The sequence below is a fragment of the Crocodylus siamensis genome, chromosome 13 (assembly GCF_052110815.1).
Source record: "Crocodylus siamensis isolate JL-2025a chromosome 13, ASM5211081v1, whole genome shotgun sequence".
Taxonomy (NCBI): Eukaryota; Metazoa; Chordata; order Crocodylia; family Crocodylidae; genus Crocodylus; species Crocodylus siamensis.
Window position 1 is genome coordinate 5,626,903 of NC_143407.1, and position 14,159 is coordinate 5,641,061.

Here is a 14,159-nt window from a genome sequence, read left to right on the forward strand (position 1 = left end):
CAAAGCCTGGACTACAACAACTAGTAACATTGGGACTTCCTTTTCGCATGATTTGATTGTCTCTCGCCTTGAATAATGTAGGCGTGACTGATCAACAGTAGCAAGGATACAGTCTTGGGAAATACGAAAACTAGCATGCTATAAATACTAAGTTGACAAAGCTTGTTAGAAATAATGGTTTAAAGCGTGGTTATAAAGTATGCGAGCGATTAATATAGCTGGATAAGATGACTTTATGCTATTATGGGTTCCTAACACCTGGGCTAATGCAAAAATGGTGTAGAGGGAATCTGGCCCTAGCTACTTTTTGCAAAAGCTAGTATTTATTTGCAAATGAGTTATAATAGAAACTGTAAATCACAGAATAAAGAAGGTTTTATTTTTCTGGAGCAGTAAAGCCTGATAAAGTGCATTGAAATGGATATGAAAACTGTTTCTTAGATGTATGAATGGCTGTTACCCCCCAGCGTTTACTGCTGAGAACAATTTGGTTTTATGTCACATTTGGGATCAGTCCTTTTAGAGAAGAATTTGTTGCTGTTGTGGCTGTGGAGAGCGTAATGACCATCTTAATCTGATTGATATGCTTTGCTGTAACTTGAGCCTTGAAAAGATCAGGGAAGGCTACAGGACAGGCCTTTGTGCTATGGATTGCTACACCAGCAGATGGAGCTCTGCTTTGCTTTGCCCCCTTGCAGTCATTAAAAACCTTCCCAGTGCATCTGTTCTTCAGTAAACTTGGCCTGAGGAGACGTAATGTCATCTTGTGCTGTTGGTGCTTTCCCTGCCAGGCTCTGCAGTCTGCATACAATGGGACCTTCAGTGTGAAGCCCTCATAGATATGCAGGCAAGTAGAATGCTAAATTGGTTGACTGCTGTGGACGGTTCCATTTTAATTTGTATAGAGGGAGAGCTGAGCCTTGGCTTGGTAGACGGTTGCATTATATGTGTTCAGGCAGTAACTTTGACTTTTTGCCCCCTAAATGTTCAGTTTCTTCAAGTCAGTGAAGGATTAATGATGCTGGTTAGAGCTAAGCAGTACGGGGAGGAGTGGATAGCACTGTTTGTTCTCTCCTCGGTGTATCTCAGTCCCATCTACAAGTTTTCTAGACCTCTTTTGAACCGCGATTGCCAAATGCTTAGTACTTGCTGCAGAGACTGATTAAAAATGAACACGGTGATGTTTTCTCTTTATCCTGCGACAATTTAACAAAATTGGTGCACAAGTCAAGTGGTGTGTGTTCCCCCCACAAATCTGATATTATATAGGTGTCCCATCTGGAAGGTAAGTATCCTGCCAGGATCTGTTTTTCAGTCTTCTTAGTAAAATCCATGCAATCCTAGGGTAGCCAGTAGGTTACAGTAGCATTCCTCTTGCTTTCAAATAGCTACATCACTTCCACAGAACTTCAAGGCCTGGTTTTCTGTTAATCAGTCTTGATAGATGACATGTGGGTACTCAATCTTCAATTGCCTCTGACTATATGTGCTAAATGCATATTTGTAAAGTTGGATAATATGCTAAAGAGTGAATTTTTTTTCTTCCTCTAAACAGGCTTCCTTTGGAGTCCCCATACCGGAACTGAAAATGTAGTGACCGTGACTCAGTAGTGTTCAGGGAGAGGTTACACTGATGACTTCTACCCACATGATGTGTAAAACTCATCAGCTTTTCCTGTAAAAGGAGTTCTGTATACAGTAGATCCGGGCTGGCTGTCTGACTTGCCAACAATCTAAAAAAATAAGGGTGGGGTGGCTTATAAAAATGGGCCAACACCCTTCACTGAATGAAGCAGAGATTGTTAGTAGGTAACAATCTCTTCATCCGTCTGCCCCTAATGCCAGCACTATTTCCCAGCTGTCCCACTTGTTTGAGGAAGTCTTGCATTTAGCGCCCTTTTTCTTTCTGCTGCATCTGTATGAAAAAGCAAACAATGGCAAATTGAAGTGCGTGCAGCTTACTTGCAGGTTCCTGAAAGTCCATCCTCAGATCCTTCAATCAGAGCTGTAGGAGGTGTTGCTTGCAGCAGCAGAAAGGTTCAGAAAGATGCATGTACAGCAACTGCAATTTCTAAGAGTTCTTGTCCTGAGGAGCTTTTCTTCTAGACATAGAGTAGGGGCTGAAGGAGTGGGGAAGAATTATTTTCACATGGGGGGAATGGGGCCTTGTTAGTGCACAGATCTGCACCAGGGTAAGGCAGATCAGTTAACCTGTTTAACCAATGGAGTTAACCCGTGCAAGTCTTTCTAAAAGTTCTAACTGTTATAGTGGTTAAACTTGTATTGGCATCTGCTGGAATTCAGTTGCCTCTACAAGATGCACAGGTATATCCATATGTAACATTTAAATAATTAGGTAAGACAATTTTAGTTAAATTGAAGCTGCTTAGATATAGAGCAGTTCTGAGATCATATGGGAAGCCTATAGCAAATCTGGAACCTGAACCGAGCTTTGATTCTGTTATAAAAAGGTAGCTATTTTTTAGTCTGAAGAAACCCAAAGCAATGAAGTATAGACTTTAGCTTTCTCATAATGAAGAAAAAGATTCTCAGTCTACTTAGAGAATTTGGACAAGATGGTATGGTTACAGTGTGGCTTTTTCCAAGAGGCAACTGCTGTGTTTGTTCTTAGTACCACTTTTGTCTTTCTCAAAAATAATGATGGTTTTTTAAAGCTTTCTATAAACAGTAGGATTTTTTATGGTCCAAATCTGAAGCTAGCGGTAGGCTTTTCTGGCAGGGCTTGCTTTAGAAACACAACCTCTAGGAACTGAAATTTTCACCCTGGGCATCTGGGGAATAAGGTTTATGCTGACACCTTTTCAGATACTTCAAGGTATCTGATGTGACAGTGGCTATGATGGCACTCGTGAATATAAAAATGGAAAGTGTGTGGAGCAAAAGAAAGAGGCTCATTTGTAATTTCTGATGCTAATGGCTTAAATAATAATTGCCCATAAAAAGCTGTTGGATATCTGCTCAGAATGCTCTTCGGTGGACTCCATTATGGCAGTCTAGCCATATAGCTACAGCTGTTAATAGAAGAGCTTCCAGCCATGCTGTTCGTGCATACGGTGTAATTTCAGTTGCAAGTCATTACCAAGCCAGCCCTAAAGAATGTGCAGTAATGATCCCCTCCTTTTAAGAGGCATGTCTCCTCCAGATACCACAGCAAGGTGAACTTAATTCCCTTTTATGTTACAGATGGAGAAGCTGAGGTACAGAGGTCAGCCAAGTAACTAACCCAGGGCCATAAAGCAAGTTGGCTGCTAAGCTAGAATAAAAATCTGACTCCCAGCTCTAGCAATTGTAACTCCCCTGCTGTGCATTATACGAGCTGATGTTTCGGCTAATCAGCCAGCCCTCTAAATTGACTTCTGTCGCCGGCTCAATATCGAATGCCGTGCCAATGAGGATAATTCCATGACAACTGCCATTAACCCATTTCTGAGCTTGGACAAAGTAAATACACTATATGGGCACTAAGAGAATTTCAAGGCAGAGGAGGTGATGAAGAAATAAATTGCTACTGTAAGATTTGCTTAAGGAAGGTGTTATACTTGAGCCATTGCCTTGGCCTACAAGTGAATATTAGGGAGAGGCGTGGGGAAGCCTTTAATGAGTTATCGATGTAGTCACCCAAAAATAGCTTGCATTCCAATGCAGAATTTCCTTTGAGAGAGAGAATTTTTGGTCCAGGAGATGGCGCCAGCATCCCTGCAGCGCAGTGGCCCAAGCGCATGCCTGGAGGCAGTTCGTTGCACTGATCACTCTAGTTTTTCTGATGTTTAAGAGGCTGTGTCCATAGGGAGCAGCAGTATCAGCACCAGCAGCAGCAGGGCTGCATGGGGAAGGAGTGAAATGGCTACGTGTTCTTCAAGTGCTAGAGGGGTGCCTTTCATTAAAGCCTTCCTATGCTGCTAGGGATATCATTGATGTCCTAGTACGTGGGAAAAGGTTGCAATATAAGCACATCTGGTATCTCTTGGGGTCTATGTATCATGCTAGTTGTCCATTATGTAGTTGATAGCCTGGATACAATGACTTTTTTTTCCTATATGTTCAACTGGGCTTGAGACCAACCAGTAGCACGATGAATTGAGGGGAAATGTGGGTCAAAGGCAGGGGGTGGCCCCTTTCCATATAGAAGTACCACAAGCCTCTAACATTCCTAGTATCTGAGTCATTACGACCCCAACCGAATGACCCCTCTGCAATAAAACTCATGGAATTTGATTTATCTCCTTCAAGAGGATGACGGGCTAAGTCGACCTTGACAAGGTTGGAAATAGTTTTTTTCAAGGAGGATAGGTCTTTCCAGACAACTTCTTTAACCATTAAGCCATATCTGTGTACACTTAATGTCAGCACTCTGCCTTCCCCAGTGTCCTTTCCAATGAACTTTGCTCTAAAGATCCCTTCTCCTTTGTTTTCCACCTAGCCACACATCCCGTTACTGCTACGCTGGCTGCTGGCGAAGGCACGCAGCGTTATTTGGAGGTCGCAGATGTGAAACATCCGTTGGTGAGTACAGCCATTTACAGAACACCTTCCACCACAATACTAAGCTGACTCCAGACTTTCAGCCAATGCTGGCCCGCCCCAGGTATGTTGCTTAGGAAAAGCCCTCAGCTAAAAAACAACGTGTCGCAGATGAGATGTCTCAGTGGCTGACAAACAGGGACTAATTAGCAGAACACTGTCATTTCTGAACTCTCAGCCTTTCTATTACAAAATAGGCTGCGACTGACTGTTCCCCTCCCTGTGCAGAGGGATAACGCGGCAAGTCTCTTCCTGTTCAAGCTGCACCTCGCCCTGACACCTGCCCTGGTATTAGTGTAATTCGCACATTCTTCTCCACACCCTCCTAGCAAACTGATACTTTAAGTAATGTTAACTTTGCAACACCAAGAAAGCCAGCAGGCTGTGTACATCTATACCAAAGGCATGTGTGCGGTACATCGTTGCAGTTCATGATATGCAGGCTTCCTACTTTCGGAAGATGACTGTAATGGGAAGATGTGTTTCCCTGAATCATAGAAAATTAGTATCAGAAGGGACCTCAGGTGGTCACATTTAGTTCAAGCCCCAGCTCAAAGCACAATCATCCTCAACTAGATCATCCCAGCTATGGCTTTGTCTAGCTGGGTCTTAAAAGCCTCCAAGGACGGAGATCCCACCACTTCTCTGGGTAACCTGTTCCAGTTTTTTACTCTTATGAGAGTTTTTCCTCATAGCTAACCTCAACTTCCCTTGCTACAACTTGAGCCCATCACTCCTTGTTCTGTCATCTGCCCCCACTGAGAACAGTCCAGCTCCATCCTCTTTGGATCCACCGTGCAGGTAGTAGAAGGCTGCTATTCAGTCCCCCCACGGTCTTCTCTTCTGCAGACTAAATAAGCCCAGTTCCCTCCTGATCAGCCATGTCCACCAGCCCTCTAACCATTTTTGTTGCTCTGTGTTGGACTCCCACCAATTTGTCCACATCTTTTCTGTAGTGGGCCCAAAACTGGACACAGCACTCCAAATGTGGCCTCACCAGTGCAGAATAGAAGGAAACAATCACTTCCCTCAATTTGCTGGCAGCACTCCTTATCATGCAGCCCAGGATGCCATTAGCCTTGGCACCAAGGGCACATTGTTGGCTCATATTCAGCTTCTTGTCCACTGTAACCCGAGGTCCTTTCCTGCAGAGTTGCAGCTTAAACAATCCATCCCTATGCTGTACCAGTGCAAGTGAAGCGCTGAAGCAAAGCTGTCTTCAGTATCTCCTACATGTGTGCCACCCTCAGATCTTTCTGGACGGAGAGCTTGTTGGTGAGGTGCCCCTGAAGCATACGTCTCCACTGGCCTTGGGGTCAGAGGAGACTGGAAATGAAACCTCCGAAGTGTTGTTCTCAAGGGACTCTGATGTGAGCCTCAGCAGACTTCACTTCTCTGCCTCTTGACCTATGCAAAAGAAGGAAAAAAGTACATGTTGCCCAGGAGGGATGTGGTATTTGATGTAGAAAAAGGAAATGCCTTGAGCGCCTCAGATACAATAATTTATAGAAACACAAAGCTCAACAGGAGCTTGTAATGTCTCTCATATGGAAACTTGGTTTGTTCCCTGTCCCCCTCATTCAAAAATACACGGGTTAATAAAAAAGAACACTTGGAGAGATTTAAAAAAGCCAGCAGCTGGTGTTTCTCCCCGGAGTTTCCATTGGATTAAGATATAAAAGAAGAGAAAAAAGTCTCTTGTGAAAACTAATAAAAGCTGATTTATTTACCTGACAGAACAGAGCCTAAAGCAGCTCTGGATTCTTGGCTGGATGTTGTAATAAAGCCCTCTGAAAATCCACATATTTTTCCCCCCAGAGATTGGAACAGCTCCTTCTAGTTCCTTATGCTAAATCTGATTAGATGGTTCTTTATAATTGGCATAGGCATTCCCCCTCAGGACACAGCAAAAAGGACCCTGAAATTTGTACTCCCTTAGAGAATTACCTGGGGAGGAAAAAGAGTCTTTTAAGATTGGATCGGTTTGCCCCACAAGGCCCCTGATCTTGCAACCCCTCAAGCATGTGTTCAGTCATCAATCATGAGAATAATTCTGCTGTAGTCAGTTGGGCTACTCACGGTGCCTAAAATGAGGGCCAAGCACCAGTGTTTGCAGGATCTTTCACCTGGCGGTACCTCTTCAAGTGCCCAGAAAGGATTAGGAACTGAGCCTTTACTCTGTTTGACTTTACGGAACCGTTTTTTACTCGAACCACCTCAGACAAAGAATACCTGACTCGGCTATTCCTTTCCTTCCCTTCGCTGCCTAAATCTTGAAAAAGACCAAAGCAACGTAACTGAAAATCCATTCCCAGCCAGAAATAGCGTGCTCCAGAGCCCCCATGAAACAAACAAGTTACTCTCCTCTTCTGCAATCTGGGGGGCTTTCAGTTGGATGTAGCTGTTGATGTGACCGTGTTGTACCAGCCTCCCTTTCCCGACCGAAGCACCACAACTTAGCTGCGTACAAAGCAAGACCCTTCTAGGCTGGAAGTCACTTTATTTAATAGTTACACTATGGCATGCTCCTGTCAGCCAGGCCCCCATGGTACCAGGTGCTGTACAGCCGCGTAGTAGGAGACATTCCCTGCCCTGGAGAATATAAGGCTGATCTGCACTAGAGAGCCTTTGCTGCTGTGGCTAGGCTGGTGTAGCTTTGCCACCAGGGCCCGGAAGTGAAGACTGCATTTATGAATAGCTAGGGATTTTCTGATGATGAAGCTATACCACTTCCCTAGATGACAAGCAAAATCAACAGGAGTCCTCTTTTGTGCACAGGTTTACCCACCCCACGGGTTTTACCAGCATAACTACCTCTGCTAAGGGATACAACCATTTTACATCCCTCCCCAGCAAAGCTTTGTGGTATAGATCTCTCCTCTGAGTCATATTCTGAGGTTAAAGTGGGGATGCCCCTAACATGACTGGGGTCAGGATCTCACCTTTGCAATCTAAATGGGCCAGGCAAGGAGAGGGCGAGATAAGTGAAGTGCTATTGTCCCTGTTGCTGTGATAGGGAGCTGCAATCTAGCTGGAAGAAGGACCTGATCCTGCTTGCCACCATGCCCCAGCAGATCCATTAGCTTCAGCGGGAGCTCTCCTGCATGTTCAGGACATGCATGAGTGTTTGTGCCACTGAGGCCTGTGTGATGCACCAGGGGTCTGATGCAGCCAGAAGAACAACGAAACACAGTACTCTGACCCCACCCCATCTCTGCCTGGGTGAGACTGCGGGCCTCCGAATAACAACAAACACAGCTCATCCTCTTCCCCGTTGCCACAAGGAACTAACCAGACACGTTTCTCACACCCACTGACTCAAAGAACTCTTGGGATGACCATGCCAAGGTTTCAGGCAAACTGGTTTCCCCAAAGCCCGCATGGGGAGCTCTTGCTGTGATGAGCCTTGCCGCAGCAGCCATGCCAAGCCCCGCTGGTTTGGAGAGCAACTCCTTCATGCACCAGATGAACTAAAGGCAACTTTTTAAAATGGCTCTTTCCCCTAAACCATGGAGGATTTGGAAAATACACAGCCTTGGATAAGAGCCCTTTGTAATCACTCTCCCTTGCCACTCCCCACCCCACCTTCCTCTTAAAAAGAGGTTTAATTGATGGCTTTGAAGAAAGAGGAAGAAAATACCCAGTGGACAGCTCAGATGCTGCTGTGTGTAGCAATCAGGATGCCCACCATAATGCCTTGGCTTGGCTTCGAGGGAGAAGACGAACCCTGTTTAAAGGTAGCCGGGGAGGGAAGATGTAGCTCTGTCATTACTCAGCCCTGACTTAATTGGTGGTAATTATATTAAGCAGACAGTGAAGGAAACGGCTTTGGGTGAGTCGGTGAGACTCATGCAGAGAGGTATGTCTGTCACCGGCGTGGCAGGAGTGGCCTCTGTGCTCCAGGTCATTGGCAACACAGCAGCCTGGCTCTGAGGGGGTTAAATTTATGGTGTTTTCCTCCCTCCTAGGCTATTTGCAGCAAACAGAGTCTCAGTGGCAGGTCTGAGCTGAACAAGTGTTTGCTTCTGTGGGACTGGCTGGGGTGGATTTGGAGTTGCTCTGCACTCACTAACCAGCACCCAGACTTCGCTCGCCACCATCGCTGCCTTAGGAGGAGCAGTAGGGCAGGAGGCTGAGCACGGGCAGAGTTGGACTCGGGAGCCTGGCACCTCCGTATTGCTCCCCCTCTGCCTGCCTTCTGTGCCGGGACCTCGATGGCTGATGACATTGACTGGCTGGACCTGCCGGGCAGGTGGACGTACGGGGTGTGTGGAGATGGGCGAGTCTTCTTCATCAAGTATGGTTTTTTCCTTATGGGCTTCTTGCTGTGCTACGCGTGGGGGCAGGAGGGCAGTTTAATCCTACCAGGTGCATGTTCAAAGCCAGGCAGCAGCCGTACTTCCAGCCTAGGCTTTGGGGGCAAAGGGGGCTTGGCAGAGGGGAGGCCCAGAAGGACTGGCTCAGCTGAGAAAGGGCAGTGGGGAATGAGAAGGGTCCCGGGGCTATGGCAGGGAGGGCCCTACCTCCCCCTGATTATACTTGTTCTGCTGTTGTCTGCTGCTGCTCCACGCACCCGAGGACCCCACCTCCATGATCACACTTTACCCATGGCCTATTTTTTCCCCCCTGTGGTTGCACTTCTGCCCCAGGGGAGTTTGGGCTGTCCTAGCCAATGCTGCTCCTCTCTGCCCTGAAGTCTGCCAGGCTCTGGCAGCTCTGTTGGAAGGAGGAATAGCACAGGAGGGTCCCCCTGCACACAGGGGCCACTGCTCTGGGAAGGGTCTGAGAAGCTGTCCGTACTTGGGCTGCTGTCTGTGACCCCTTTCAAGGAACCTACAGGCCTCTCTCGTGTCTGATAGTGACTTCCCCTGGCCTAGCTTCTCCCTGACTTCCCTTTTGTGGGCCATATGAATAGGAAACAGGAGTCAAGGCAGAGAGGAAGGCCTACAGGCTACAGCAGACAGCACCTTTAAGTGGAAGAAGGTGCAGAGAAACCCCCTGTAAGCCCTGCCTCACCCTGCACGTTCCCTCCCCGTTGTGGTTTGGGGGCCATGGTGGGTACTCTCTCCCATTCAATCCCATGTCCCTTCTGATGGTCTATTTGTTCTTTGTAGCGATGAGACGCAGTCGACCAGCTGGGTGCACCCAGGCACCAGACGCTCCATCCAGAGTGGGTGTTTTGTCAGTGCAGGTAAGGGACAGGCTTGCTTTGACTTGGGGGAGGGTATTGCATCTCCCTGGTTGCATTTGCTTCCCTTTCTTCCTGATGGCATGCTCCCTCCAGTCGAATGCCCTGCAACAGATGCTGCCAGCGTATCTCCTGGAAAGCCATCCTGGAGGTACAGGTATGGTAGCACAGGATCTGGTGATCAAGGGGCTAATGAACCTTGCCCACTTGGGACAATGTGGCCAACCTTTTGAAGGCGCCCTTGCTGGCTGGCTTGAGGCCTGTGACTGTCCCAGAAGAATTTCAGTTCCTTTTCGCTGCTGGGAACTGGGACACAGGCAAAGAGCTGTGATGTGGTGGAGCCTGAAACCAAACCTGACTAGAAACACAAGTGAAACAAACAGCCTCTAGTTTTCTTTGTATTCATACCAAGTGACATACAGGCCATCAGATGGCAAGAAGCCAAACCACCCTAAAAAATCGTTCCAGGTTTAATAATGTTCACAGCTCAGCTGTCACACAGCAAGGCTCAGTTTCTCTGTGTAAAGGCACTGAGTTATAAAGTGGGTAGCAGCTTTGTCCGTCTGCCCTTCGGTGCCCAACATGAAATGCCTTCAAGGAGTCTGTCTTCCAGAAGGTGGTTGCTCAGGGCTGCCTAAAAATCAGTTCCCTTAAGGTGCCTTAAGTTATACTCCTCCTTCCCATCCCCACCTTCTTCCCCACTCCAAATCACTAGCCACTTCTGAAACTCTTGTCCTTATGTACAGAAGAGCCAGCAGGGCCCTGAGTGTTGGTGGTGGTGTTGATATTGTCTTTGATAAACGTGGGCTGCTGTTTCTAAGCCGCCATGGGCTGTGTGTGCTGGGAAGGGCGGGTGTCGACGGGTCATTTTCAGCTGAAATTTCCTGAGATGCAGCATTCCTTGTGCACAGCAGTCAGGTTTGTCACGGGGGAACACGGGGTTGTCAGACTGGAACGGGCTCAGCCGCCCACCCAGTCCACTACCCTGCATCTCCCTCCTTACAACCACGTCATTGTCCCAACAGAGCCCGTTTTAAGGGAGGGCAAACAGGGTGATTCTCTGGACCCCCAGCCCCTGGGAGACCCTGTTGGACTATGGTGGGTGGGAGACAGGAGGAGGCTATGCTTTCAACCTCTGCTCAAAGCCCCCATGCATCTAATGCTGCATCTACTTCTCTCCAGCAGTGACCAGAGATGGGTGTTGGGGGAAGGGTAGATGATTGCACCCAGCTGTACAATAGTGTCTCAAGGGAGGGAACTTCCCCTGAACTCAGCTGCTGATCTTATGATGCCCTGGAGGCTGGTAACCTGGTTTAATTTTGAGCCTAGCTAATAAAGCTGCAGCAGATTGACATGAAGGCTGGCTGCTCTCTGGAAACATAATTCACTAAAAGCTGCCCGCAACAGGGAGTTCCACAGATGAATGGTTGAACAGCATCTGCTTTTGTTGCATCTTCACAGACTTGCCCAAAGGCTGGGAGATGGACAGCACACGGCAAGGGGCCATATACTTTATCAAGTAAGTGAAAGGCTTGTGCACTACTGCTGTTTGCTGACTTACAAACAGAGACGTTCCTGTTTGCTGGGCTGGGGAGATAGGCTGGTTAGTGCTCCTGCTGATACACAGCTGTGTGATTTAATAGCTCACATTGCAGTGCTGGGGGTAGGATTGCTCCAGACTGACATGCTGGCAGGGGGGAGATCGATAGCTATCTTTTGGATTGAGTGTTGCTCTGCACGTTGCTAATGCAGCCCTGTATCAGTTAGGCTGGCTCTCAGTGAGGTTAAATGGGCAGTGCTGGGAAGTAGGCTCAACGCTAAAGCCTTGTGTGTGCAGAGCTCCCAGGGCTGCTGTCCCAGCCATGGAACAAACCTGTGTTCAGGAAGCTCAGTAGAGGTTTGGTAGCAGCACACGCAGCCGTGCCATGTTGCACCCAGGCAGTGCTTTTTGGAGGCCTTTGGTAAATCACCTACTGCCCCCAGCAAAATCCTCCCATACTGAAGGGCAAGTTTCTCCCAGACAGGAGCTCTTCTGGAGACAGGACTCACGGTTGTTATTACCGGGGTGGGGTTTGGCTGTCTTCCACCTGGCCCTCCTGAACTCCGTGTGGTCCAGGGACTAATTCCAACCTGCCTCTGCCCCACAGAGTCTGGCTCAGTCCCTGACTTGGCTCTGATGTGTTGCATGGACAGGCAGGCCCATGGGTGTAGCCGGTGGGAATTGGCTTTGTCTGGCTGCTTTACTGTCTGTGGGTATTGGCCCCATTCTCCCCTTCCCCTGCACTGCCCCCACCCCAGCTGTGCACACAGCCAGACCCCCAGAACTGGGCTGCAAGTTTTGCAGCCCTGCCCAGCCTTGCTCTCTGCCAGGCGAAGTGAAATCAGGCCACTGACACCATGTACTTCTGGAGCGGGGGTGGAATTTGACTCTGAGCCACATGCCTCATCTTCCCTTAGGAGAGCTGGACCCTGAGCAAGGTAGGGCAGGACTGCCCCAGCTTTGTCTGAGATGCACAGGCTCCCTCTGGCGCTGCAGACTTCCCCAGGGTGACCTTCCCAGGTGGTGCCCAGGGAGCCTGACCAAGGTGGAACCAAGGACCACGTCTGGGAACTAGGAACCACATCTGTGCTTGGGTCCTTTGCCTTGAATAGAGCTGCTCCCTCTTCCCTCCGCAGTTGGTATTCGAGAGGCAAATGCTCCTTGCAGTGGCCTGGAGAGAGCTCTGTAACCTTGTGGGCAAAGCCAGGCAGCCTAAGCTCCCCTGTGCCTTGCACCCTTGTATACAGACAGGTTCCTCCATGCTAGAGAGTAAACAGGAATCTTCCCTGGGCCCTGTGGGCCCTTCAAGGGAGCTGCAGAAAATCCCTGCTGCAGTTGGGTTCAGGAGCTCCATGGGGATGAGCTCCTCCCGATCTACAGCTGACTCTTTGCTTTCCCATAGAGCTTGGGAGCTCCAGTCCCGAACCAGGACCAGGTTGTGGTAGGGCATGTCCAAAGGCAGCACAAAAAAAGGATTACATTTAAGTAATGGCACAAGGGCTTTGACTCCTTCCAGCTGTAGGTCTGGCTTAGGGGTCTAGCACTGGCTTCTCCCTTGCAAGGGTTTGGTTGCCTTGGGGTCTCCCAACTCCTTTGCTGCCTCAAGTCAGGACAGTCTTGTTTGTGGCTCTGTAGTGGGCTGCCATGGAAATGGCCGGGACGTCCCAGAGAGAGGATTAGGGCTCTGGTCACGTTTAAAGGCGCCGAGCGGAGTTCCAGCGGCCTCCGTGCAGGCTGTTCCCAGCGAGCTCCTCAAGCCCCGCTGCTCCTCGGCGCGGCGGTCTTGCAGCCTGCCCCGGGACAGCAGCACTGGGGCAGTGGACACAGCGGGGGAACTCGGGTCCTCAGGTGGTCGCAGCGCTGCCGGCACCCGCGAGTCAGACCTTGACAAGGGCTTCCCTGAACCAATTCTTGTCGGAGCCCGAGTCTGCCTTTAGACCCCCCTCCCCCGCCTTGATTTGAAATGCCCCCCATCTGGTGATGAGGAAGTTACCATAAGCTGTTGCATGACCGTTGTGGCTAAAAGCTCCTGCCGTCTACCACACAAGCTGTTTTCTCGCAGGGGCAGGGGCTGGTGTGTCTGCTCCGTGTTTGGCAAGTGAATAACGGCGCCAGATCCTGCTGACCCTTCGGGTGCCCCTGCCCCTCGGCTGCCCGGAGGGAGGCTGCGTGCCGGCCCGGCGCCCGGGAAGGTGCGGTAGGCACCGCGTCGCGCTGGGCTGGGGTTGTCGGCAGTTGCAACGGCTTCCCGTGAGGTGGCACCAAAGCTTCCCGCAAGCTCGCCCCGGTGGGACGGGACGTGCGTGCATGTGTCCCCCGCACGTGAGCGTGGGACAGAACCGGCGTGTGGCCGGCCGCAGGGGGGGCTCGCTTCGCCCCCTCGGCCTGCGCCACCATCTCAGCGTGACGGGCTACACGCCGTGCTGCGGCCCGCCTCCCCGGCACCTGCGCGGCTTCTGCGTCGCGCGCGGGAGGAGGCCCCCGGCAGCCCGGGGCACCAGCCCGTGGGCAGAGGAGCCGCCCCTGCTGCTGTGGGTGGGGGTCGTGGCCGCCCCCCCAGCACCTGCTCCGTCCCTGTGCCGCGGCAGCGTGCCGCCTCAGGGCGGTCACGTCCCCCGCCGGCCCACGGCCGCCCGCAGGGCTCGCATGGCTGCAGAGAGCGGGGGCCCGGGCCGGCTGCGGCGCGGCGGGGGGCTCACGGCGGCGCGCCCTGGCCATTGCCTGCCAGGCTCCCGGGCCCGCTCCTAGGTGGCCTGGCACGCAGGGGCGTGAGCCGCCCGGGTCCACCCGCCGCCGGAGCAGAGCGTCCCCAGACCCAAGGGCATTAGGGGCTGGAGGGTGCTCCTGGCACCAGGTGTAGCTGGCGGGGGGGACACCGGCTCCCCTTGC

The 14,159-nt window shown here is 50.4% G+C and overlaps 1 protein-coding gene across 1 annotated transcript in view; it reads left to right on the forward strand.

The window, feature by feature from the left end:
- The first annotated feature begins 4,450 nt into the window (after positions 1-4,450).
- Positions 4,451-14,159, forward strand: part of PLEKHA6 (pleckstrin homology domain containing A6) — a 119,325-nt gene continuing 109,616 nt past the window's right edge. The window contains exons 1-4 of the mRNA XM_090025207.1: positions 4,451-4,524; positions 8,511-8,839; positions 9,657-9,733; positions 11,192-11,249. Of these exons, the coding sequence (XP_089881333.1) occupies positions 8,757-8,839; positions 9,657-9,733; positions 11,192-11,249 (218 nt within the window). The 5' untranslated portion in view covers positions 4,451-4,524; positions 8,511-8,756. The remainder of the gene's footprint in view (positions 4,525-8,510; positions 8,840-9,656; positions 9,734-11,191; positions 11,250-14,159) is intronic.